General features: G+C 48.9%; 1 protein-coding gene across 12 annotated transcripts in view; it reads right to left on the bottom strand.

Annotated features, from left to right (window-relative positions):
* LOC123848764 (E3 ubiquitin-protein ligase RNF4) overlaps nucleotides 1–23,011 on the bottom strand; it is a 253,677-nt gene that overhangs the window by 216,092 nt on the left and 14,574 nt on the right. For 11 of the 12 annotated variants that reach the window (XR_010409238.1, XR_010409236.1, XR_010409237.1 and 8 more), the window contains 2 exons: nucleotides 19,615–19,729; nucleotides 17,467–17,546 (listed from right to left, as the gene is read on the bottom strand). Coding sequence is in view for 7 of the 12 variants with exons in the window: in XM_064584153.1 (XP_064440223.1) it covers nucleotides 17,467–17,546; nucleotides 19,615–19,729 (195 nt within the window). In the remaining 5 variants the exon portion in view is untranslated. Of the gene's footprint in view, nucleotides 1–3,042; nucleotides 5,306–5,850; nucleotides 5,900–6,505; nucleotides 6,666–7,077; nucleotides 7,088–17,466; nucleotides 17,547–19,614; nucleotides 19,730–23,011 lie in introns of those variants that run through there. The other variant, XM_064584165.1, reaches the window with a different exon arrangement.

The raw sequence follows: 23,011 nt of genomic DNA, 5'->3' as shown, positions 1-23,011 counted from the left end.
TATTGATTTGATCTTCTGCTTTAATGTATATATTTATAGCTAAAATATTCCCTGAGCACTGCTTTCACTGATCCCTGAAGTTTTGTTTTCATTTCCATTCTTCTCAAAGTATTTTCTAATTTCCTTTGTGATTTCTTCTTTGACCCACCAGTTGTTCAAACGTGTTAATTTTCACTTATGAGTTTTCCTGAATGTTCATATCCTATAACAGTAATTTCACACTTAAGTATATGCCCAACAGGTATGGGAGCAAAACCAAAAAAGACATACAGAATGTTCACTCTGGGCTATTAATAGCCAAAATACTTAAATGGCTTAAAGAATGGATAAACTAAAGCATATTCATCTCATGAAATACTACACAGCAAGCAAATTAATAAATACACATGAATGAATCTCACAAATATAACACTGAGCAACAGATGCTCCCAACCCCAATACATTTATCTTTAATCTATTTGGAAGTTCAAAAAACAAGTAAAACAAAATTATGTGATTAAGGTTGCATGTTTTGGTAAGTGTAATTATAGTCAAAGGAGTGATCTCCATAAAAATCAGCATAGCGACTGCCTTGGGAGAGAAGGCAGTGTTTTGACTGGGAGGAAGGACAAGTAGGGGCTTCTAAAGCATCAACAACATCCTGTTTCTTGTCATGGTTGGTTGTTTCATGGGCATTTGACTTATGGTAATTCATTGAGCTATACTTTTTTTTTAAAGATTTGTCAGAGAGCGAGTGAGCGAGCAAGCGAATGCACAAGCAGGGGCAGCAGCAGGCAGAGGGAGAAGCAGGCTTCCTGCTGAGCATGGAGCCCGATGTGGGGCTCGATCCCAGAACCCCGGGATCATGACCTGAGCTGAAGGCAGACGCTTAAAGACTGAGCCACCCAGGTGCACTGAACTATACTTTTTTAGGTAATTCAGTGAAGTGTGCTTTTTTTGTGTGCTATGTTTGTGGCATAAGTGATAAATATAATGGCCTTATGTTGGTTAACAACCTTAAGTACCTCATAAAAGCAAAGGCAAATATTTTCTGGAGGAACACCCACCTTCATTCCAGTTCTCAAAGAATTTTCAGGTTTTTTTTTTTTTTTAAAGATTTTATTTGTTTATTTGACAGAAAGACAGCGAGAGAGGGAACACCAGCAGGGGGAGTGTGAGAGGGGAAGTAGGCTTCCCGCGGAGCTGGGAGCCCGATGCGGGGCTCGATCCCAGGACCCTGTGATCATGACCTGAGCTGAAGGCAGACGCTTAACGACTGAGCCACCCAGGCGCCCCGAATTTTCAGATTGTGTACCAAGTTACATGGGCTCAAAATAAGGGAGGAAGTTGCTCACAAAACACACAAAGAAGTCATTAGAGAGAGCCAGCAATAAGACTTCAGAATTAGACCCAAAAAGGATTTGGATGTGGAATTAACATATACAGAACATAAAACTGACAAATCTCTAATAAAAAAGGCATAAATACTAATGATAAAAAGATGCTAGAGATTAGCTTTTAAGAGATCATGAACAACTTTTTGCTCATAATCTTGTAGAGATGAAATGAATTCCCAGAAACTGGCAACTTAACAAAACTGACAAAAATGTGTATTCTCAAACATTTGAAAAATATCAAATCAGTATTTATTATTTTTTAAAGATTTTATTTATTTGACACAGAGAGACATAGTGAGAGAGGGAACATAAGCAAGGGGAGTGGGAGAGGGAGAAGCAGGTTCCCAGCCAAGCAGGGAGCTGGACGCAGGGCTCGATCCCAGGACCCTCGGACCATGACCTGACCTGAAGGCAGGCACTCAACAACTGAGCCACCCAGGCACCCCTCAAATCAGTATTTTAAAATCTTTCTTCAATGAAAGCAACAGTTCAGAGATCTTATTTATGAGTTCCATTTCAATCAAGGTAATAAACCAAAATCAGGACATAGAGAAAACTCTAGTCTCTTTGTAGGGAACTAGCCTAAGTGAAACCAAAACCTGGCAAAGAGTAAGAAAATCATAGGTCACTGTAACTATATACAAACATGGATTTCAAAAAAAACCCCCAATATTGGCAAAACAAAGTAAGTAATATATAGAAAGAAAACATCATGAACAAGGTGGATTTATCCAAGAAATGCAAGGTGGTCGTACATTGGGGGGGGAAAAAATCAAGGGACATTAACGTAAATTACCTCTTCTTTCCCTAGAGTACTTTCAAACCTTAAGGACTGCAGCTTACCATCCCCTCTTTGCTCTCCCAGGACCCCTGTAACTGACGTTTGCATTTTGACTTTTCACTGGCTTGGCGGCGGTGGGGCGGCGGGGGGAGACGACGACACACGGGACAGTTGCCCTCAAGGAATGTACACCCCAGGAGGGCAGCGATATACATGGGTTTCTCAATACCCACCAGAGCCAAGTGCAATACCAGGGCATGAAAATTAAACAGTGTTTGAATAACTGCATTTTCCTCTGATCTAACTTGTTTCCAACTGAAAGTAGGGCCTCTGCGCTCTAGGCGGCCAGCACATTCACCTTTTCCATCTCTGGGGCCACTCGACAGGCATGGCGGAAGGAAAGCTCTGCCAGCACCAACTGCCTGGGAATCCCAAACCGACTCCCTCTTTCCGGCTTTCCTGGCACTAATCACCCAGGACACTGACCAGCATACCATGCCCCCCTGCGCCCCGCCCCAGAGTGGAAGGCGACCACGTCTGGGTGGCTGAGGCAGGGGTGCACCACGCTGTCAGAATCCCAGGTCCATGTGAGTCCAGGCTGCTCAGAGGCCCTCTCCTGAGCCGGCACTGGTCAGACAGCCCCACAACCAGCCTCACTTAGGGCCAAGGTAAAGATTCTGCTGAAGGATCCCAGGGCCTAGACTCGTGGTACCCCTCCAAGAATGACCTCTCTCACCTGCTGGTTTCTGGATCAGTAGCCAGACAAGCAGATTTCCTGCACACTCTGACAAAATATGCTAAACTGGAGGCAGACAGGAATCACACATCTTGAGCAAAAGGGGAGAAAATCCATCCCAGAGAGCAAATGAATACACGAAAGAAATCTGGTTTCAAATTAATGGTTTTATTTCCATCTGTAACACTAGCAGAGGAGTCCGAAACAGACTGATGTACATGGATATAGTTTAAATGTAACAAAGAAAGATTTGAACTATGTACAATGAAGAAAGGAAAATGATTTTTTCTTATCGTTTTCCTATTTTGCAGTTTCTAAATAGTAGAAACTAAACATTTTTTTCCCAATTTAATTTAGTATGAAGGAATACCACCTTTATGATCAACCATTTGTCCTTAAGCACAACACTTAAAAGGAGATTTTGGATGCATGGTCATCTTGGGTTTCGGAAGTCTGGGTACTGCTGGAACATAACAAAAGAATTTCCACGAAGCCCAGAAGGAACTTAATGGCAATGATGTCCAAATAGAGGGCAGACATACCAAGCATCGTGCCGATGAGAACTGACGTCCTGCCCTCCTCAACTCCAAGTAGAAAATTATTATTTTCATCCAAATTAACTGGAACTGAGCCAAACAGTTAAAAAGTCAGAATGAAGAATAAAACAAATTTCTTTTCACATAGAGGAGGGACACTCCTTCAGCCCCGTTTAAAGTGAATTCTGTGCCGAGTCCCTGCTCCTTCAGAAGGGTAAACTGAAGGTCAGTTATTGCTAGCAAAGCCAGAGGAGGCCCCGTTTCCACCTTGAAGATGTTTCACACGAGAGGCTGTTGGTTTGGCTTAAAGCCCTCTGAGAAAGAGGGGTGCTGAGGCGGAGGCAAGTTGACACGGCAAGGCCTCTCCCCCACTAGCTGCCCCAGGCCCTGTGCTGTGAAGGGCAGCTCAGGCCACCCCGTTCCTCCTCGAGGACCAAGAGGCTCACACCCAGAAAGTTAAGCAGAGCGTTTGTTATCTGGCTGCCTTGGGGAGGAGAGGCCAACCATACTTTGCCAACCAAACCTATGGAGCAGTCAAAAGCCCAAAGGATCAAAGCCTGAAAGGCCAGAGGAGCAGCTTCTAAAGTGAATGTCAGTGGTGTGGGGGTGTGGGTGAAAGCCAAAGAGCCCCGCTAATGGCAGGTGGGCCAAACTCTGAAACTCCGGGAAGCCAGGACTTGGACAAGAGCGTGGACATGGGTGGCTGGTAAGGCTGCAGGTACTGCCACTACCTCCCAGTACTGATGCTTGAGTAGACATCAGGCAGTAGGAACTGAGGGCTAGAGGGCATGTGGCAAACAGGATAAATTTTATCAGAAAAGAGAGAGGGTACCCGACCACGTATCTGCCCTCTAGAGCTCGCAGGGCCTGTGCCAGGTGAAAAACTCTGGGACATGGGTTAAGTTCCTGAGAACAGGTGGTGAATAGGACGGGGTGGGACAGGCACTGCTCCACAGGCAACGTGAGGCCCCTGAGGGGACACTGAGAGTGCTACATCTCCTGGGCTGCTGAAAAGGAGGCAAAGAACAGGCTTTATTGCACATTTCGTTCTTAGGAACCTGGGAATTGCCCTGTAGAGATTCTCTTGATCTGCAGAAATCCCTGCACATCGATGCTAAGGTGCAGGTGGGATCACGAGTACCTCTGACTCTCGAGGGAAGAAAAAGTCCGGTGGTTGTCTTTCCAGGGCCGTGCTCACACCTGGGATCCTTGGGCCAGATGGACCTTGTTTTGCTTGGTCACTGTGGCAGACAGATGCCTGGGTCGATGTCGCTCGCCCGGGAGAGTTGGGCGGACCTGCGTGCTCTCTGACCGGGGCCAGCCCCTTGATGACACTGCCAGGAGGAAGCTGGGGCAAACTTTCCAAATGGGGAAAAATTTCTTGGCAAACATGCAGGTTCCAGAAAGAGGCTAGAACCACGATTCTCAGTTCCAATGTGCCTAACTCCCTCTCTCCTACCCTGGAACCAGACCACCCAGAGGAGGAGAGATGAAGTCCCCGGCCTGGGCGGCCCTGGCCCCAGCTCCACAGCTGTAACCTGGGGGTAACGAAAGGGCCTAAGGGGGTTGGAAACAAAAGAGCAGTTTACATATCAGATGTTGGTTTTTGAAATATAGTCTTTTTGAGCTCAGGAAATTGAGGCAGAGAACCCATGAAAGGCTGTGTGGAGAACCCAGCCAGGCTGTCTGTCTGTTCGTCCACCTCTCCTGAGCAGCTCTCCACACTTCATATATAAATGGGGTGGTATCGTTTGTGGTTGATCTTTTTCCTGCAGGTTGGGCAAGTGTTAGCATTCTTGAGGGAGTCACGGAGGCATTGGCTACAAAAGACGTGGCCACATTCTGTAGAAACAATGAGACGTCCATTCTGTACAATCTAGGAAACATAAGACGGAACAGCCTTCATGTTTGCCCTGGTCCCAGAGCAAGAGCAGTCCCCAGAGAACCTCACTTCTGCTGAGACAGGGGAGGAAGGGCTGGGCAGGTCTGGAGAGCTGGATACCTACCTGCTCCGAGGGTCAGGCAAGCGGGGTCTCTGAAGCCACGAGCAGAGGCAAGAGCCACTCTCCTGGCAGCAGCAGCCCAAGAGGGTTGGAGGGACCCCAGACGCCTGAACCCATAGGCCTATGGAGGTCTGGGGCAGTGCCGGATGGCCCAGGGGCCACAGGAAGCACTAGGAGCTTCTGCTGAGGCTGGAACGGGGAACGCACGGGATGGACATACTTCACGTGGAAGCCCAAGGAACACAGGGGCCAGAGGTGAAGGCTGCAGGGCCCAAGAAGAAACATGGGCCAGCCAGGCCTGACTGCGGAAGGGAGGTTTCAGATCCCACCGACAGAGAAGACCCTCTCTCTCATCTCATTCTTTCACTGAGGCCATGTGGAAACCAGAAGCAAGGAAGACACAGCTAAGGTTGCTTACCTCAGAGTACCCGTCCATGCAGATCGGACAACTGACAGTACCAGAGGGCCTAAAATCACAGTGCTTCATGTCAATTCCTCAGCAAACTCCAACTTTCAATTACTCTAAGTGGCTTCATAGAAGCAGCCCGTACCCCTTAGCATAGGCACCGGGAAACTTAGAGAAAGGCCAGCGGCCCCAAGGGGGTGCAACGGGGAGGCAAGAGGGGAACCGAAGTGCAGACAACTGGAGGTGCCCTGTCCTCCCAAACCCGCAGCCTGTGCTCTCTGCCTCCCTGTCTGGGCCAGGAGCTATGCCTAGCACCTCCGAGCATTCCTGCTGCAGATCACGGAGAGCCACAGGATCTGCTCTGCATGGCAGGTGGTGGAGTGTGTGCCACCCGCCCAGGGCTAGTCACACCCACCCTGCCAGTGCAGGCACAGTCTTGTCCCGCTGGGAACGGCTGAGCTGGCTCTGAATCCAGGCCCACCTGCACCCACCTGCTGGGTGGCTGCTCTGACAGGACCTTCTCAAGCCATGGGCTCACAGAACTTGTGGAAAGGTCCAGTATTTCCAGTACCCTACCCCTGAGAAATGGAAGGGGGTGGGTAGAGGATCCCTACTCTGGGGGACAAGGGGTCCCATGTGGCCAGCAGGGCGGTGGGAGTGCTGGTACCTGAGTCCCGTGGCTGCCTCCTCCCTGGTGTTTCGGGGGGTATGGGTGGTCACATACACGTCTCTGTCCCTGGATAGCTCCTCGTCATCACTGCTCACCACACAGCTATCGGCGTGGTCCTGACGTGGCCGCCTCGCGTTCCTCCTTGGCCGCCTCCTTTCTAAGATGGGAGTCCATGCTCAGGGCAGGGTCCCCAGCCCTATCACCTCACCACCTCCTTCCAGCCTGGGAAAGGCCAGTCCCAGACCCGAGAGGCACAGCCACCACCACCCAGCCCCACCCAGCTACGCAGAGGCCACCCTCTGGTCTTCCCAGGAGCCCCACCCCTGCCATGAGCATGTGTCTGAGCTGGGGGGCCGTCTAAAGCCTAAGATGGCAAGCATTCTCCAAACTCCAATGGGACCGTAGTTCAGCACTAGCAGTGCAGTCTCCTCAACAAGCTCAGAGCACTGACTGCAGGCTTCTTCCCACCCAGCAGTCTCACACCCACGGGCCTGGCAAGGACTTCAGCGCTGTACCCCCCACCCACGTCCATTCTGTATCCAAACCCAATGAAAGAGGAAACCACTCACCGTCAACAATCTTTTAAAAAGGAGGAAAACAAAAGAGAAAGACACAATCAGTATGACATAATATACTCTATATTTTAAAAAACTTATCTAAAATGATAAAATTGAAGCATTTCTTGTTTCAAATGCAAAATCCTCAGGGGACCAGGATTGGACAAGTGCAGGGAGAGGACTTGCCCCAGCCAGCACCGACAGGAGATCTGTACACCTCTCCTCTCCAGTAAGGCCCATCCCAGGCGCCTCTGCCTCCCGGCAGCTGACACACTGCCCTTGTCCACCAGGTGCTGAGTGAGTCTGGGAGCTGCTGGCCTTGTGACCTGGGGAAGTTACTTACCCTCTGGGAGCTGTCAACTTCTCTTCTGGAGAACAGAGGCACCAATGCCCACAGCTCACCATACTGTTGGCAAGGACCAAGCAAGACAACAAGTGTCACAGGGCACTAGGAACACGGAGCCCAGGATTAGCTCCATATGCTCTCCTTGTCCGATGGGGCCAAGGATAAGAGTAAGAATCTTGTATGCCATGCAGGCTATGCCAAAGGCAGAGCCTTACTGGGAGGAGGGTTTACAGTGTTTATTATTGGGAACAATTAAGTAATTAAACAAAGTAGGACATGCAGCGGCTCATGAGTGGCACACCAAGGACTGAGATCAATCCAATTCCGTGTTCTCTGGGCCTAGGAAAAAGGTACTGAGAACTTGACAAGGCCACATCTGATTATTCAAACTTACACTAGGACTATTTTTGCTACAGTAGTTTCATACCCCATCTCTTCAATCCCCTCTGAGCTCGTAAACCTGTCTGCCTACCCTAGCACCAGGAGCACACCCTTTCCCTCTTGCTCATCACAGGCCATCAACTTCAGGAAAGTGCTCCCGACTGTTGTTCAAAGGCCTGCTGCCCACCCCTTCTTGGCTAACGCCCACAGTGGAGGGCATGCCAGCCTGCCCTGCAGAAACCGGAAGCTCCCTCCAGCCCAATTCCCTCGTGGCAAGGGTTCTGAACATGAATTAGGAAGCTCCCCCCAGTGAGGGGTGCCTGGGTGGCTCAGTGGTTGGGCGACTGCCTTTGGCTCAGGTCATGATCTCGGGGTCCTAGGATCAAGCTCTGCATCGGGCTCCCTGCTCACCAGGGAAGTCTGCTTCTCCCTCTGACCCTCCCCCCTCTCATGCTCTCTCCCTCTCTCAAATAAATAAATAAAATCTTAAAAAGAAAAAAAGAAGTTCCCCCCAGTGAGACACTCAGAGGCCAGTTTCAGCTGCTGTAGGTGGTGGTGGCGGCAGACACAGCTGGCATCATGGCAGAGGCCGCAATGTCCTCAGCCTGGGCCCCTCCTCCCTGGCAAGGAGCTGTGGTCGTGTTTCCTTGAACCCAAAGAGATCAGCGCAGATGGTGGCTCCCACCTCCTGCCCTTCTGCTTGGGGCAGAGGTAACAGGTTCCATGGTGGGTAAAGGCTGAGATGTCTAGAGTTATTCTTAAAGACCTGCTCCTTTAGCCTTTTCAATACCAAGAAGCAGCTCTTCCCATGTATTAAAATGCATTTATGCTTTAGAACTAGGGTGGATTCAGTTTTCCAACCTGAACCCTGACAGATGCAAACGGCCATCCCGGGAAGGAAGAAGGCCTAAGCATAAAGATCTTCATTGTGCAGATGAGAACATAACCCACACTTGGAGCTACCGAAGGTGCTCCCTCTTCCCCCTAGAGGAGGCTGGAGTGTGTGACTATGAACTTGGGGGACTGTCAATCTCATCATGGGGATTATGTACTGGAAAAAGAGCTTGGGCTGACAGGAGGTGGAGTCCCTATGAAGTCTATAAAAGGGGAGCTCTGAATTTAGCTAGGAACAGAAGGAAAATCTCCTGTGGGCGAGGATGATCCCAGCTTTCCAGCGCTCCAACATTGCCTTGCCTCCATTTGCCACGATGGGTCACTTGACTAGGTGTGGAGACACCTGGAAGGAATAGGATGCTGCAGGCTCCCCGGCGAGCAGTGTGTGGGAACGGAGTCTCCACAGGCTCTTGTGAGTCAGACCCAGCTCACTTCCAGGCAGTGCCGAGCTTGGGCCAGACCTGAGCCCCTGGGGAGGTACATTCGCGGCCTCGTCTCAAGGCTCAAGACAGGTGCTCCTTACATAACTACTGGGTAAATGAATACATAGTGACCAGAGAGCTCCCCTCACTGGTGATGTCTCTGTCCCCATCTTCAACACAAAAGCTCAGAGAGGCAGCTGCTTGCCCAAAGGGTATAAAACAATGGTGCCACAGCCTGGCTGAGGGACACGCAACACTGTGACTGGTGCTCCCTCCAGCCAGCAGCTGAACCACATCAAATTCCAGAACCCCGGTAAGTGTCCTCATGGCTGGGACCCTGAAGGTAGCACAGTGCTTCCCTGGCACAAGAGACAGAGGCGTGAAGGGTAGGGGAGGTCGGCGGGGGGGTGGAGGGTGGGGGGAAGCTCTGGGGCCTCTGATCTGGCCGAGAGGCCTTTAAAAGAAACAAAACCCCTGGTCTGAACAGCTGAGTTAGTACTGTGGCAAGTGGCCTGAGATCAGACCCTCTGGCTTCTCTTTCTTGACTATGGGATAAACCGCAGGTCAGAGCACCAAGAGACAAGTGACATGTCTGGAGAATGGATGACCCGCAGTAGGCACCCGACTCCAAGTCGGTCACGCGAAGGCCCTTTGAGTTTCTGAAGCACGGCTGAGCCTCAGAACGCCTGCAAGTGCTGACCCACGTCACAGGCCCCTGGTCAGAGGGGGAGGACAAGCCCCTCTTCTACCAATGGACAAAACCCCTGGCATTCTAGGTCCCTCCTGGGGCTGCAGCCAATATGCTGGGTGAAAAAATGGGACAAGACCAAGCAGGAGTCCCTGGGGTCCTCTGCAGACAGGCGGACCCCTGGCATCTCTAAGGACACTCCCCCAGCCAGGAGCTCCGCAAGCCACTTGCTTTCGATGACCTCCCCACGCAGCTTGGCACGTTGCCACACGGGAAAAAACAGCCACCTCCAAGCACTGTGCACGTAAGCGGCTAGTCTTTAGCTCCAACAGTTGCACACAGCACGCAATTACAGATTCCTAATCCTGCAGCCGTGCCAGGAGGACCAGGAAAACTGGTTCTGACAGTTAGGTTCCAGTCAGAGTTCATGCTCCCTGCCTGATTCCACATACAACTGTTGCCCTGATTCCTGCACATGGTGACTGAGCCCTTCATTCTTCAGAGAGAATTATGTTGCTTCACTCATTCTAGCAGTCACTGGGTACCCCTCAGGCCCTTGACTAGTCCCACAGAGATGGACAGGGCTCTGTCCTTGCCTGTAAGGGAGCTTCGGTTAAGCAGACCCCCCCCTTTTTAAGATTTTATTTATTTATTTGACAGAGAAAGAGACACAGCGAAGAGAGGGAACACAAGCAGGGGGAGTGGGAAAGGGAGAAGCAGGCCTCCTGCTGAGCAGGGAGCCTGATGTGGGGCTTGATCCCAGGATTCTGGGATCATGACCCGAGTCAAAGGCAAACGCTTAACGATTGAGCCACCCAGGTGCCCCTAAGCAGACCCTTTCAAGAGACTCATGAATGAAGAACTAGGCGGGTACGGAGCGAAACCAAATAGCATGACTCACTGGTATGCCATGGAGACAGACCAAGAAGACATTCCAGGGAAACCAACCTGACTTTAAAAGAAACTCTTTGAAACAACAAAAACAACAACACTTTTTTGAAATTCAATGAGTGAAAACACTCTAAGCGAATACGATTTTCATTTTTTTTAAAAAGATTTTATTTATTTATTTGACAGAGAGAGAGAGACCACGAGAGAGGTAACACAAGCAGGGAGAGTGGGAGACAGAGCAGCGAGCCCGATGCGGGGCTTGATCCCAGGACCCTGGGATCATGACCTGAACCGAAGGCAGACGCTTAATGACTGAGCCGCCCAGGCGCCCCGCAAATACCATTTTCAATATCTTCCCTCTTCAAGACACAAGTTTCTTAAAGAGAGGAGTACATCTTTTCTATCAATGCGTCATCCCCTGTAGCTAGAGCAGAGGCTGATATGCTACAAATGCTCATGAAGGGGCGGGCACCTGAGTAGCTCTGTTAAGCATCTTCCTTTGGCTCAGGTCATGATCTTGGGGTCCTGGGATCAAGCATGGCATCCAGCTCCCCATTCAGGATGGAGTCTGCTTCTCCCTCTTCCTCTGCCCCTCCCCTGGCTCGTGCACTCTCTAATAAACAAATAAAATCCTAAAAAAAAAAAGTGTTCTGGGTGCCTGGGTGGCTCAGTTGGTTAAGCGACTGCCTTCGGCTCAGGTCATGATCCTGGAGTCCCTGGATCGAGTCCCGTGTCGGGCTCCCTGCTCGGCAGGGAGCCTGCTTCTGCCTCTGACCCTTTCCCCTCTCATGTGCTCTCTCTCTCTCATTCTCTCTGTCTCAAATAAATAAATAAAATCTAAAAAAAAAAAAAAAAAGTGTTCTGAAAATCCACTTGAGAAAGCAAGAGGATGGAAAATATCAGCAGAGCTTTCCAATAAATGGCAGGCTAGTATTTCCATCAACTTTCCCACTGGAAACCACCAAAACAAGATAAAACATACATATTTTTAAATACAGAGGCATCCAAGAACATACTTGGTCAAACTGAAGGGAATACAATAATCCAGAGGGAAAGAAAGCACAGAAGATTCTTCAAAAACTGAAGCTTACTTGTGAAAGCCTCACCACGAAACCAAAGCCCAGGCAGGACCTGTGGGGGCAGGTCATCCAGTGAAGGCCAGCTACCTTGTGCAAGCCAGGCTCAAAGAAAAGTCTCAGGAATTATCAAAGAACTGACATACACAATGTATTTTCTGACCAATAATGCAATAATTCAAAGAATCAGTAACAACATGGGATGCCCGGGTGGCTCAGTTGATTAAGTAAGCATCTGCCTTCAGCTCTGGTCATGATCCCTGGACCCATCGGGCTCCTCCTCCCTCTGCCTTCCGCTTCCCCTGTTTGTGTGCACGCGCTCTCTCTCTGACAAATAAATAAATCTTAAAAAAAAAAAAAAACCAACCCCAAAAAACACGAATCTATAACCACAACAAAAAGGAACTAAAACTCCAACATGTTTGGAAGTTAAATACTAATTTGATAAGTACACAAAATTGAACATATAATACTAATAACAAAATCTGTAGGATATAGCTTAAAAATATAATCTTAAAGGCATTTATTAGAAAAGAAATGATGAAAATTAGTAAGTTAGAAAAACAGCAAAATAAACTCAAAGGAAAAAAGCAGCAATCCTGAATGAAAACAAACTTACACAGAAAGGAACCACAAAGCTAAAAGTTGGTTCTCTGAAAGATCTAATAAACTTCTGGTGATACTAATCTAGAGACAGAAAACACAACCAACATCAGAAGAAATGAAAAAGGAGCCATCACTATGGGTTCCACAGAACATTAAGACATCACAAACTTATACCAATAAAAGTAAACATTTTAAAGGAGATTGACAACTTCTGAAAAACTTGAGGCTAGGTACCTTGACTGTGGGGTTCTACTAAACTTGCAAGGAAGTCTGGAGGACAGAAAAAAGGGTGCCTGACTCACTTAATAAAGATACCAGTACTCTGATACCAAAAACCTCATAAGGTATGTGTACAAGATAAAAGTTACAGACAAACCAATTCTACTCATGAAGAGAGACAGAAGTCATACATAAAACAGTAGCAAACAGAATTTGGCAATATATAAAGACCACAACATTTTATAGTTTAACACTAAAAACCAATGTAATTCTCCACTTCAACATATGAAAGGGGAAAAACTATCATTCTGTGGAAGTATTAAAATTCAACATTGATTCTTTTTTACTTAAGAAGCAGCACATTTTATTTTTTATTTTATTTATTTGAGACAGAGCACGTGCATTCGTGCAGAAGCATGAGTGGGGGCAGAGGGAGGAGAGAATCTTTTTTTTTTTTTTTTTTAAGATTTTATTTATTTATTTGACAGAGAGACACAGCGAGAGAGGGAACACAAGCAGGGGGAGTGGGAGAGGGAGAAGCAGGCTTCCCGCGGAGCAGGGATCCCGATGCGGGACTCGATCCCAGGACTCTGGGATCATGACCTGAGCCGAAGGGAGACGCGTAACGACTGAGCCACCCCGGTGCCCCGGGAGGAGAGAATCTTAAGCAGACTCTCATGACCTGAGCCAAAATCAAAAGTTGGATGCTTAACCGACTGAGCCACCCAGGCGCCCCAAATTCAACATTGATTCTTGAAGAAACTTGCAGACCAACAGAAAATAGAGGGGAATTTCTCCAATCCTAATAAAGGGCATAAACAATGACAGCAATAAAACCTACCACAGAGAACTTATTTAACGGTCCAAGTCTGAAAGGATTCCTTCAGATTTGGGATGAGACAAGAATGTCCAGGACTGTCACCATTTTTATTCAGGCAGTGCTGATTTTTCTTTAGCCAGTGTGTTAAGAAAAAAAAAAAAAAAAAAGGAAATAGAAAAGAACCACAATTTATTCTGTGTACACAGAAATCCAAAAGATTTCCAGATTAAGAATTGCTACATTGAAAAAGTATCAAGAGATAAAATCAATTGCATTTCTTTGTTTTTATTTTTTAAATATTTTATTTATTTATTTATTTGAGAGGGAGAGAATGAGAGAGAGAGAGAGCACAAGATGGGGGGAGGTCAGAGGGATAAGCAGACTCCCTGCTGAGCAGGGAGCCTGATGCGGGACTCGATCCCAGAACTCCAGGATCATGACCTGAGCCGAAGGCAGTCACTTAACCAACTGAGCCACCCAGGTGCCCCTGCATTTCTTTATATTAGCAAATAAAAACAAAAAACAAAAGGAAATTTTATAATACCATTTTTTAAAAGATTTTATTTGACAGAGACACAGTGAGAGGGAACAAAAGTAGGGGGAGTAGGAGAGGGAGAGGATGGCTTCCCACTGAGCAGAGAGCCCGACGTGGGGCCCGATCCCAGGACCCTGGGATCATGACCTGAGCCGAAGGCAGGCACTTAATGACTGAGCCACCCAGGCACCCCTATAATACTATTTTTTAAAATAAAGATTTTATTTATTTGAGAGAGAGAGATAGCGAGAGCAGGAACACAAGCAGGGGGAGTGGGAGAGGGAGAAGCAGGCCTCCTGCTGAGCAGGGAGCCCGATGTGGGGCTCGATCCCAGGATCCTGGGATCATGACCTGAGCCAAAGGCAGATGCCCAACGACTGAGCCACCCAGGTGCCCCATACCATCTTTAATAGCTTCTTAAAATACTATGTATTTAGGAATAAATCTTTTTTTTTTTTTTAAGATTTTATTTATTTGACAGAGAGAGACAGCGAGAGGGAACACAAGTAGAGGGAGTGGGAGAGGGAGAAGCAGACTCCCCACTGAGTAGGGAGCCTGATGCAGGGCTCAATCCCAGGACCCCGGGACCATGACCTGAGCCGAAGGCAGACACCTAAGGACAGAGCCACCCAGGCACCCCCAGGAATAAATCTTCTAACAAAAGATTTGCAAAACCACAAGACCTTACGAAGAGGAGCTAAAGACCCCACCTCAAACCACACACAAAAGGCAATTCAAATGTGTTACAGACTCACTTGTAGAAAGCTAAACAGTAAAACTCAGAATACAGAATGGATTTTTACATGGATTATCTTCAACAAATTGATAAATTCAACTGTATTAAAATTAAGAACCTCTGTACATAAATCGAAAAGAAAAAGACCTCTCAGAAGAAGACACAAAACCTAACTAGTGGCAAGTTCATACTTAATCACTTATAAAGAATTCCTAAAACAAAACAAAACAAGGCAGAAAGGGGTGCCTGGTTAGCTCAGCCAGTAAAGCATGCAACTCTTGATGCCAAGGTTGTGAGTTCAAGCCCTATGTTAGGTGTAGAGCCCCCTTAAAAATATGTCTGGGGAACACACACACACACACACACACACACACACGCGGCAGACAACCAAATAGGCGGGGAGAAGACAAGGGGTTGCTCCGTTCTAGATCAGTTTCTCTGGCTATTGTAAAAGTTGTACATACAACATGTGTGTAAAAAAAAAGATTTTAACAGGAACTTCACAAAAGACAAAAATGAACTACCAATGAACACAAAAGGTGTTCAACCATCAGACTGGCCAGAAGTAAAGTGGTGGTGAGCACCGAAAACACTGGTAAGAATGTGAACAAGCACAACCCCTTTAGAAAAGAGATTGGCATTAATCTAGTAAAAATCAAAGATACACATGTCCTGGGATCCAGCAGTGATGGCCTTTTTTGGGTATGCAATGCCCAAAATAAAAGTTAATTTGGAGAGAATATAACTAAGCAGAGATGTACAGAAGTGTTATCACTCCTTACGGTATTTTTTAGTTCTCTTAATTCACTGGGGGCTTTGGAGTCTTTAGAGAGTTGGAAAAAGAGTCTCAGTCAAGTTCCTCATCAGAGGGCTCACTAAAGTTCTGAAGTCGGGCCTGGATGGGGGGATGCAGATATTCCGGTCTTTAAGGTACAGAGCTAGCTTCTCCCAGCAGGGACAAAGAGGTACACGTGGCCTGTTCCCACAGATTCTGGCTGAACCAGTAAGGTCACCCCAATTTGGGAACCAATAATTTATCCATTCACTCTCCTGCAGGTGAGGCCTGGGGTCACCCTGAACTTAAAATTCACCTAATGGATGCTCCTTGTCCTAAGTTAATACTATTAATTTTCCCAAGTAGATATGCTTAGAGTGAGAACTTCAGCCTTACATGTATTTCTCACTGTAAATTTAAAAACTGGCATTTGAATTTATTAAAGTAAACAACAAAAAGTAGAGAATGGTTAGAATCAGGAGTGCTATAAAGCCCAAGACAATTATTTTATGGCTGGGAACCTGAGACCATGGTAAGGTAAGTCCTATGACCAAAATAACCAGTATACCTAGGACCAGAAAACCAGGACTCCCACCTCCTAGGCCAGTCCCCCCTCCCCCCATCTCTGGCCTCTGGCCAGCCATCCACTCCCAGGGCAGCTCCCCCAACCCTACCAGTCCTATTCTACATCTCCTGATGACTCTCCATGCCCAGGGAGACACAAAGAAGGTAGGAAAGGTCAGGAAGGGGCCATTAGGAAGGGCAGTCTAGTCATTAAAAAAAGAAAAAATCTAAGGCATGAAAGGGGATTTCATGATGCTGGCATGTCACAGAACAGAAGCCAATCATTGTCTCCTTGAGGGCTGGAAGGTCTTAGAAGCAGAATCTTGGGTTTCCCCCCAGGGCTGCAGGTCAGAGACTGTCAGAGAAAATACGGGTTTCAGCTGCCATTCCTTGGGGGAGCCCAAGGATCCCTAGGATCCACTGTGGAGTCCACGTGAGCACAGGACAGAGTGGGGAAGGATCTGTGCCCACAGGTATCGGGGGGGGGGGGGTGCGGCGGGTTGCGCAGACACACAGTAGGACTGGTGGTTTTCAATCAAGACCAGAGTCTAAACCTCTAAATCTGTCAAGACAGTTCCCCATCATCGCCCTTCTTTTCTTTTAAAGAAGTCTTGAAGCTTCTCAGCGTAACCCTATTCTGAAATTGTAAGCATAATCAGAAGCAGCCAAGGACCAGTGGGCCCCAAGGCCACGGGGAGACTCCGTTACTACCAACCCCAGTCCCCAGCAGCACCTGCCTCCTACTTGCTCCACTCCACGAACTGCACATCAGACCAAACAGCGCTCAAAAGGCATCCTAGAGAGGCAGCCGCATGCCCCCACATCCTGGAGCAGGTCTCCTTCCCCCAGGGCTACACGGGGCAAGTGTGCTCTTTGCCAGGGTCCACAGCTGGTGCCACAGGAAGGGGGCACAAGCAGCTTCCCAAGCCCCATCCTCCCTGGAATCAAGCAGCGATGCAGGGTGCCTGCTCCCTCCAGCAGTGCTACGTAAGCCTTCTCGTCCCCACCGGCTGGGAGGGCGAAATCACACTTACCGGGCACCACTAGGTGCCAGGCACTCAAATCCAGGGTGACTTTTAACCCTCCCAATACCCTACTGGCACGGAGGGCATATCCCTATTCAGAGTGAATGAGGCTAAGAACTTGCCCGAGGTCACACAGCTGGTATAAAGTGCAGAATAGGGGACAACAGAGGTAGGGTCTCGGGGCTCCCCTCAGATGGCTTCTGTGCCAGCCGTGGAAAGACCAGGGCCACACAGATTTACTGTCCACAGGTAACAAAGCCACAACAAAGGATTTTCCAGAAATACTTTCTATCTTGGGCTCTAGTCACTGAGTGCCTGAGTTTCTTCGGCACAAACCATAACCTGTGACCAAGGCCTTCAGAAGTTGGTGCTGGCCAAGTTCCCACAGCCAGGAAGGATCACCCGTCCCGCTCCGACACTTACCACGACAGAGTCATTGTGAGTCAGGTCAACGACCACAGGCTCTAACGATTCACAGGTGAGATCCACTATTTCATCTCCAGCTTTAAAATAAAGCATTTTGACAAGCATTAGGAAAAAAGTAAAGCCATACCGCTCTAAGCTTCATTAAATGATTGCAAATGGAGCACAGGCTTATCCCAAACTAAAACCCCCTCAAAGTACAGAATGCAGAACATCAGGTCCAATCCCTTTTTCAGGGGTGCCCGAGTACCAGTGAATGCCCTTTCAGCATTTTGAGTGTCGGTATGTGGTTCTGACAACTACACCAAGGGGAGGGGGTCATATCTGTGTACACACACCCCTTCATCCCTGTGGCCACACATTGTCACGCTAGGCCTCAGTGCCCCCACCTGCCCCGTACAGGGGAGAGGCAGAGACCTACCTGGGAGCGCTGGGGGACATCCAGGGAAAGGACCAGGCATGCTCACCTCAGGGCCTTTCTCTTTGGCATGGACCCGCCTCAAACCTCCTCCTCGAGGCTGCCGCTCTCCCACACACCTCGTCAGGCTCAGTTCTGCACCCTCATCAGTGAGATACTCATCTCCATGTGGCTCTCAAACGGGGCCACAGGGTGGTGTTTACTGACCCCTTAGACTCCCAGCGCACCAGAATTGGCTGGGCCTGCTCTGTAGCTTGCCTGTGAGCCCTAGGATCCACTGTGGAGTCCACGTGAGCACAGGACAGAGTGGGGAAGGATCTGTGCCAACAGGTATCGGCACTTCTGTGTGGCAGGTAAGAATGAACCGCAGAGGACAATTTCCATTTATATTAACTAAAAAAAGATTTACGATCATTTCTGCTTTTATTATAGCACTAAAGAAGTACGAGAGTAGGATTTTTAGAAGTGGTATTTATTTGGAGACAGTAACTCAAAACATTTAGCAATTCAAATTTGCTTTATTTTCTTCTATTAAAAAGTCTCACAGGAGTAAAACCCACAATATATCAGAGATTGTAATTTATACAAAATGACCTCGTCCTTTTTAAAAAATAGCCCATATACTGAAATACTCTAAGTCACAGAGCCATTCTCGTTCTGGTGGACATAATTTCTGGCTCTCACAAAAGCCATACTCCCATAGGCAGCGTGGCACACAGTCCTGCACACGTGGTAAGGCGGCCTGTGGGGAGGGAAGGGCTGTGCGGGACAGCAGTCAGGCCCGAGACCCCTCCCGCGCCTCGTGTCCTGATCAAGGGGCCTCCCGCGCCAGCCTCTAGTGCAGGACGGCAGAATTCGGACGCCAGGGCATCAAGCCTGGGGCAGAGGGAAGGGAACAACAGGGCGGCCAGGGTCTCAGCCTCTAGGCTTCTAAGAATTCACAGAAGTGAAATTCAGGAGCCACAGAGACGATATTGAGAACTTCACTTCTCTGAAGGGCCCATGAAATCTACCTCAAGACAAGCTCCTTCTCTCTCAGTGTCAGTTTTCAGGCATCATAGTCATTAAAACAATCTCAGTACATGCAGAGCAGAGAGACTCAACTCAGGCCATTTGCCATCTCCCTCAGCAGGCAGAGGGGGAAAAAAATCAATCTGCCTCTGCCTATAGCAACTCCCTCCAACACAGGTGGCTCTGTCTACACACACGCCTTCTTGGGAAATTTTGTGTCTCAATGAAAAAGAGAAAAGGAAAGCCTGAGTACTTCAGGGCCAAGCGAACTGGACGTACAGTTTCAAATCTAAAAGGTGGGCCCAGGGAGGTCTCCCCTCCCCTGCTGCACATTCCCAGAAGGCTAACTGGTTAGCCGTGCTGAGCGGCTGTCAAAACCCGTGGAGGTCTTACGCCACCAAAGAGGGAAGGTCTTGCTCAAGTCAGCTTTCAGTTTTGAGTGGTGGGTGAGTGCAAGACTGCGCAGGTCTTATAAAGACAAGGACAGAAGCTACCCCGTGTACGTAAGTGTTAGCTAACAGGCACTGAGCTAAATGTTCACCTTAATGACAACTCTACGCGGTGGCATCAGGACGATCCCAGTGGGAGGGTAATGGAGGCTCAGGCAGGTGGTGTGGCCTGCACAAGGCCCCACAGCTGGGGGGCTCCAGTGCTGGACTCACCCATGCACACTGCACCCTGCCAGCACCCCATGGTCACAGCATTCCTGGTGATCTTACCACTTTCCACAAGTTCTATGGGTTCTGCTTCCAAGGCCATCTCAGGAGTGGAGGCTGCTTCCCGAGTTCGCTTCTGGGCTTGTCTAGAATTTACTGTGCCACCACGGCGCTTTCTCTGAGGGTATCGGGGAAAGAAACAGTCACATGAGCCCCTGACTGATACAACTTCAACAAGAAGAATGAAAGGTCAACATGGGAATGGCTCAACTCATCAAGAAGAGTAGGGAGATCACGGGGCGCCTGGTTGGCTCAGTCAGTTAAGCGTCTGCCTTCGACTCTGATCATGATCCCAGGGTCCTGGGACTGAGCCCCACCTGGGGCTCCCTGATCAGCAGGGAGCCTGCTTCTCCCTCCCCCCTCCCCCCAGCTTGTGTGCGCACATGCGCAAGCTCTCTCTCTCTCAAATAAATAAAAAACCTGAAGAGTAGAAAGAGTAAGAGACCAGTGAGCCAACCTGAGGTAATGGGTCCTTTCAAAACTCAACATTCTAGGACACCTGGGTGGTATAATCAGTTAAGCATCTGACTCCTGATTACGGCTCAGGTCATGATTTCAGGGTTGTGAGATGGAGCCCCGCGTTGGGCTCTGTGTTGAGCATGGAGCCTGCTTGAAATCCTCTCTCACTCTGTCCCTCCCCCCTCTCTAAAAACAGTAACAAAAACAAAACTTGACATTCTAGAACACTGAATATTTAAAAGAGAAATAATCCTAAACATATAGTGAACATGAACTCTATAAAGCTAAACTTTGTTATATCAAACTATTGGTCAAAATTACCTGATACACAACTTTATACAAGCCTCTGACCCAGGTCAGGACTTGGCCAGAAACCCCTCCTTTTCACCAAAAGTAGCAGACCTGCCCTGCTTGGATCTGTATTTGGCCTCACTGAGGCCATTCTGTTGTTTCAACCCAAAGACCCTCAGTTTCCCACATTTCCATCCACTGTGGAAAGTGGGTTTTTTCTTTGGGAATTCATCAACCTTTAGGGTGCTAGTCAGTGCAGCTCATACCCTCACAATCATGGCCCTGAGCTCAAAGAACCAAAGTTCCCAGTGGCTGCCCAGGAACCCTGCCTTCTGGAAGGCTCAGGCTCTCAGCTGGCGCTATCTGCAGTCCAAACTCCCCGAGCCAGCCGTCTCCCCAATCCTTGAGCGCTGGCTTCCCAGCACGCTCCAGCACTTCTGACCAGGCTGGCCCTAAAACCCACGGTGAGAACACGCCCTGTATGGCCTTCCTCAAAAGAGACCCAACCTCCCACCTGACCCTGTCACCTTGTTATTCCCACCCTGCATGGCCCCCGCCAATCCCGGCTCCCTATGTTTCTGGTTCCCACTGCCACTGGGCCCAACCATGCTCTGAACTGGGTGAGCTGGGGTGGTGATTCCTCTATGGAGCCCAAACCCTCACCACACCAGCCTTGCAGAGCTGGCATGTGGATGAGAGGGCACGATGTATGCCAAGTACTGAGCACAGACACAGGATGCCAGCACAACCCTAACTCCTTGGCGTGCCTTACTAAGCATTCTGTCCCTGGAAACTCTGTAAGGATGGACACTGTTGGTGAGATGTGCACAAGACCTAAGCGTGCTGGCCAGGCAAGAGAGAGAGATGCCTGACTCCTGCTGTATTCCAACCATGCCTCAGTGGCAAAAGGCAGCCTGGGGAGTGTCAGAAATTAAGATTTGGGTTTAGCAACTTCCTGTGAATCTAAGGACAGATGAACCATCTCCAGGAGGGCCTAGAGACAAGCGACCACAGTTGTTCAAAATTCTCCCGCCAGGAGCTGCTATCTGTCTGTTGAGGGAGCTGCCACTCTAGCCTCAGCAGAGTCTACGGCCCAGTGTCTACTGGCTCCCCTCGCTGCCACCAGAAGACCTGGGCTACTTAAGTTTTCCCCGTTTCTCTCTGAAGTTTCTTCGTATTTTCCTTCCTCTGCAAAGGACCAAATATTTCTCAGGAGATACTGCTGAACAGAACCCTTCATGCCCCACCACAGCCACCTGTATGGTTTCTGGTCCCCACCGAGGGGGGCAAGCAGCAGCCATGGGCCCTGGCCAAAGTCGAGGTGCTGGACTCGGACACCATGGGCACTGCAGCAACATGTGCTCTCCCTGCTCACCACCTCTACCCTACACCCCACAGCAATCCTCTTCCCTGGCAGCTTTCTCACCCCTTCCGTGCCTGGACTACCCATTCCTCCCCCTCCTCATTTGGCCAATTCTTACACAGCTTTCAGAAACCTATGCAAATTTCACCTCCACTATGAGGCTATCCCTCACTCTCCCAGGTTGACCATCTCAGGAGTCAGCACCCCCTCTGAAGCCCTGCATCCCCCACATTCCCCAGAGGGCAAGGGGTAGGGGACTGCTAGCTCAGGGCCAGCCTCCAGAAACCCTAGAACACTGGCAGAGATTCTCTCCGCTGCCCTGTTACTCTCAGCGTGGCTGTCTCCCTTTGCACGAGCAGGAGAGGTTCACAGCCTTCAGTTCAAACTGACCACGTAAGTTATTTACGCCATTGAGGAAGCTTAACCAACTTCTTCACAGTCACATAAGCTACACTGCTCTAACCAGATCCTGCCTGGGCAAGGCGTGGGCTTCAGAGGGGAGGTGCCCAGGCTCAGGACATGTTTCCCTACAAGTGAGCTGCAGGGACAATCTGCAGATAAGGAGTCAGAGTGGGAAGTCACCTGCCTTTTAAAAGGGTAGGTCCAGGGAAACAAAGGCCCTTTTGTGTACAAACATCAACGGTGGGCTCTGAGCACTCTAGGCACTGGGAGTGGTCAGGACGAGGTGCAGCCAGGGGCAGGGAGTGGAATCTACAGGATTTCTACTGCTGTTCAGTCTCACCCTGCCCACACGCTCACAGCACCTCTGGAACCTGGGGAGAGACTATGACGCTGTCGTTTCCCAGCTGGTCCACCTGATACGAATCCAGTATCTCAGAAAACAACTGTTTTGAGTTTAGATCATATGAGCAATCTGGTCAGCAGGGAATAAACTAGGGAGGGAGACCTTCAGGCAATCTTCTCTGGAGCTCAAGGGGCTCCAGGGGATATCTGCTAACACGGCACAGCCTCTGCAGTCTGATAAATGCTCTGAACAGACTTACCGACTTTGGTCACTGAGTGTAAGAAAACTCTCACGAAGGACCATTACCACTATGCTCACACTGGACCAAAAACTACACAGGGAAAGGAAAGAGAAGGGAAAATGGAACACTGGATTGTGAAGGATTGTGAAGGATTAAATAAACCAGAGCATTTCCAGGACACGGACAGCTGCTCTGGGGATAGAAAATTTCCAAACCCGCAGGTATTACTGTTGTCTTCAGGACACCACCCAAAACACTGGACTCCTCCAGACAACTAAGTTGTGTAGCTGCCCTCAGTCCT

This window comes from Mirounga angustirostris, unplaced genomic scaffold, assembly GCF_029215605.1.
Source record: "Mirounga angustirostris isolate CCGP_5_RB_7025 unplaced genomic scaffold, mMirAng1.0.hap1 SCAF_2, whole genome shotgun sequence".
Classification (NCBI taxonomy): domain Eukaryota; kingdom Metazoa; phylum Chordata; class Mammalia; order Carnivora; family Phocidae; genus Mirounga; species Mirounga angustirostris.
The sequence above is the reverse complement of the archived record's forward strand: the minus strand, read 5'-3'. Positions and strand labels throughout refer to the sequence as shown.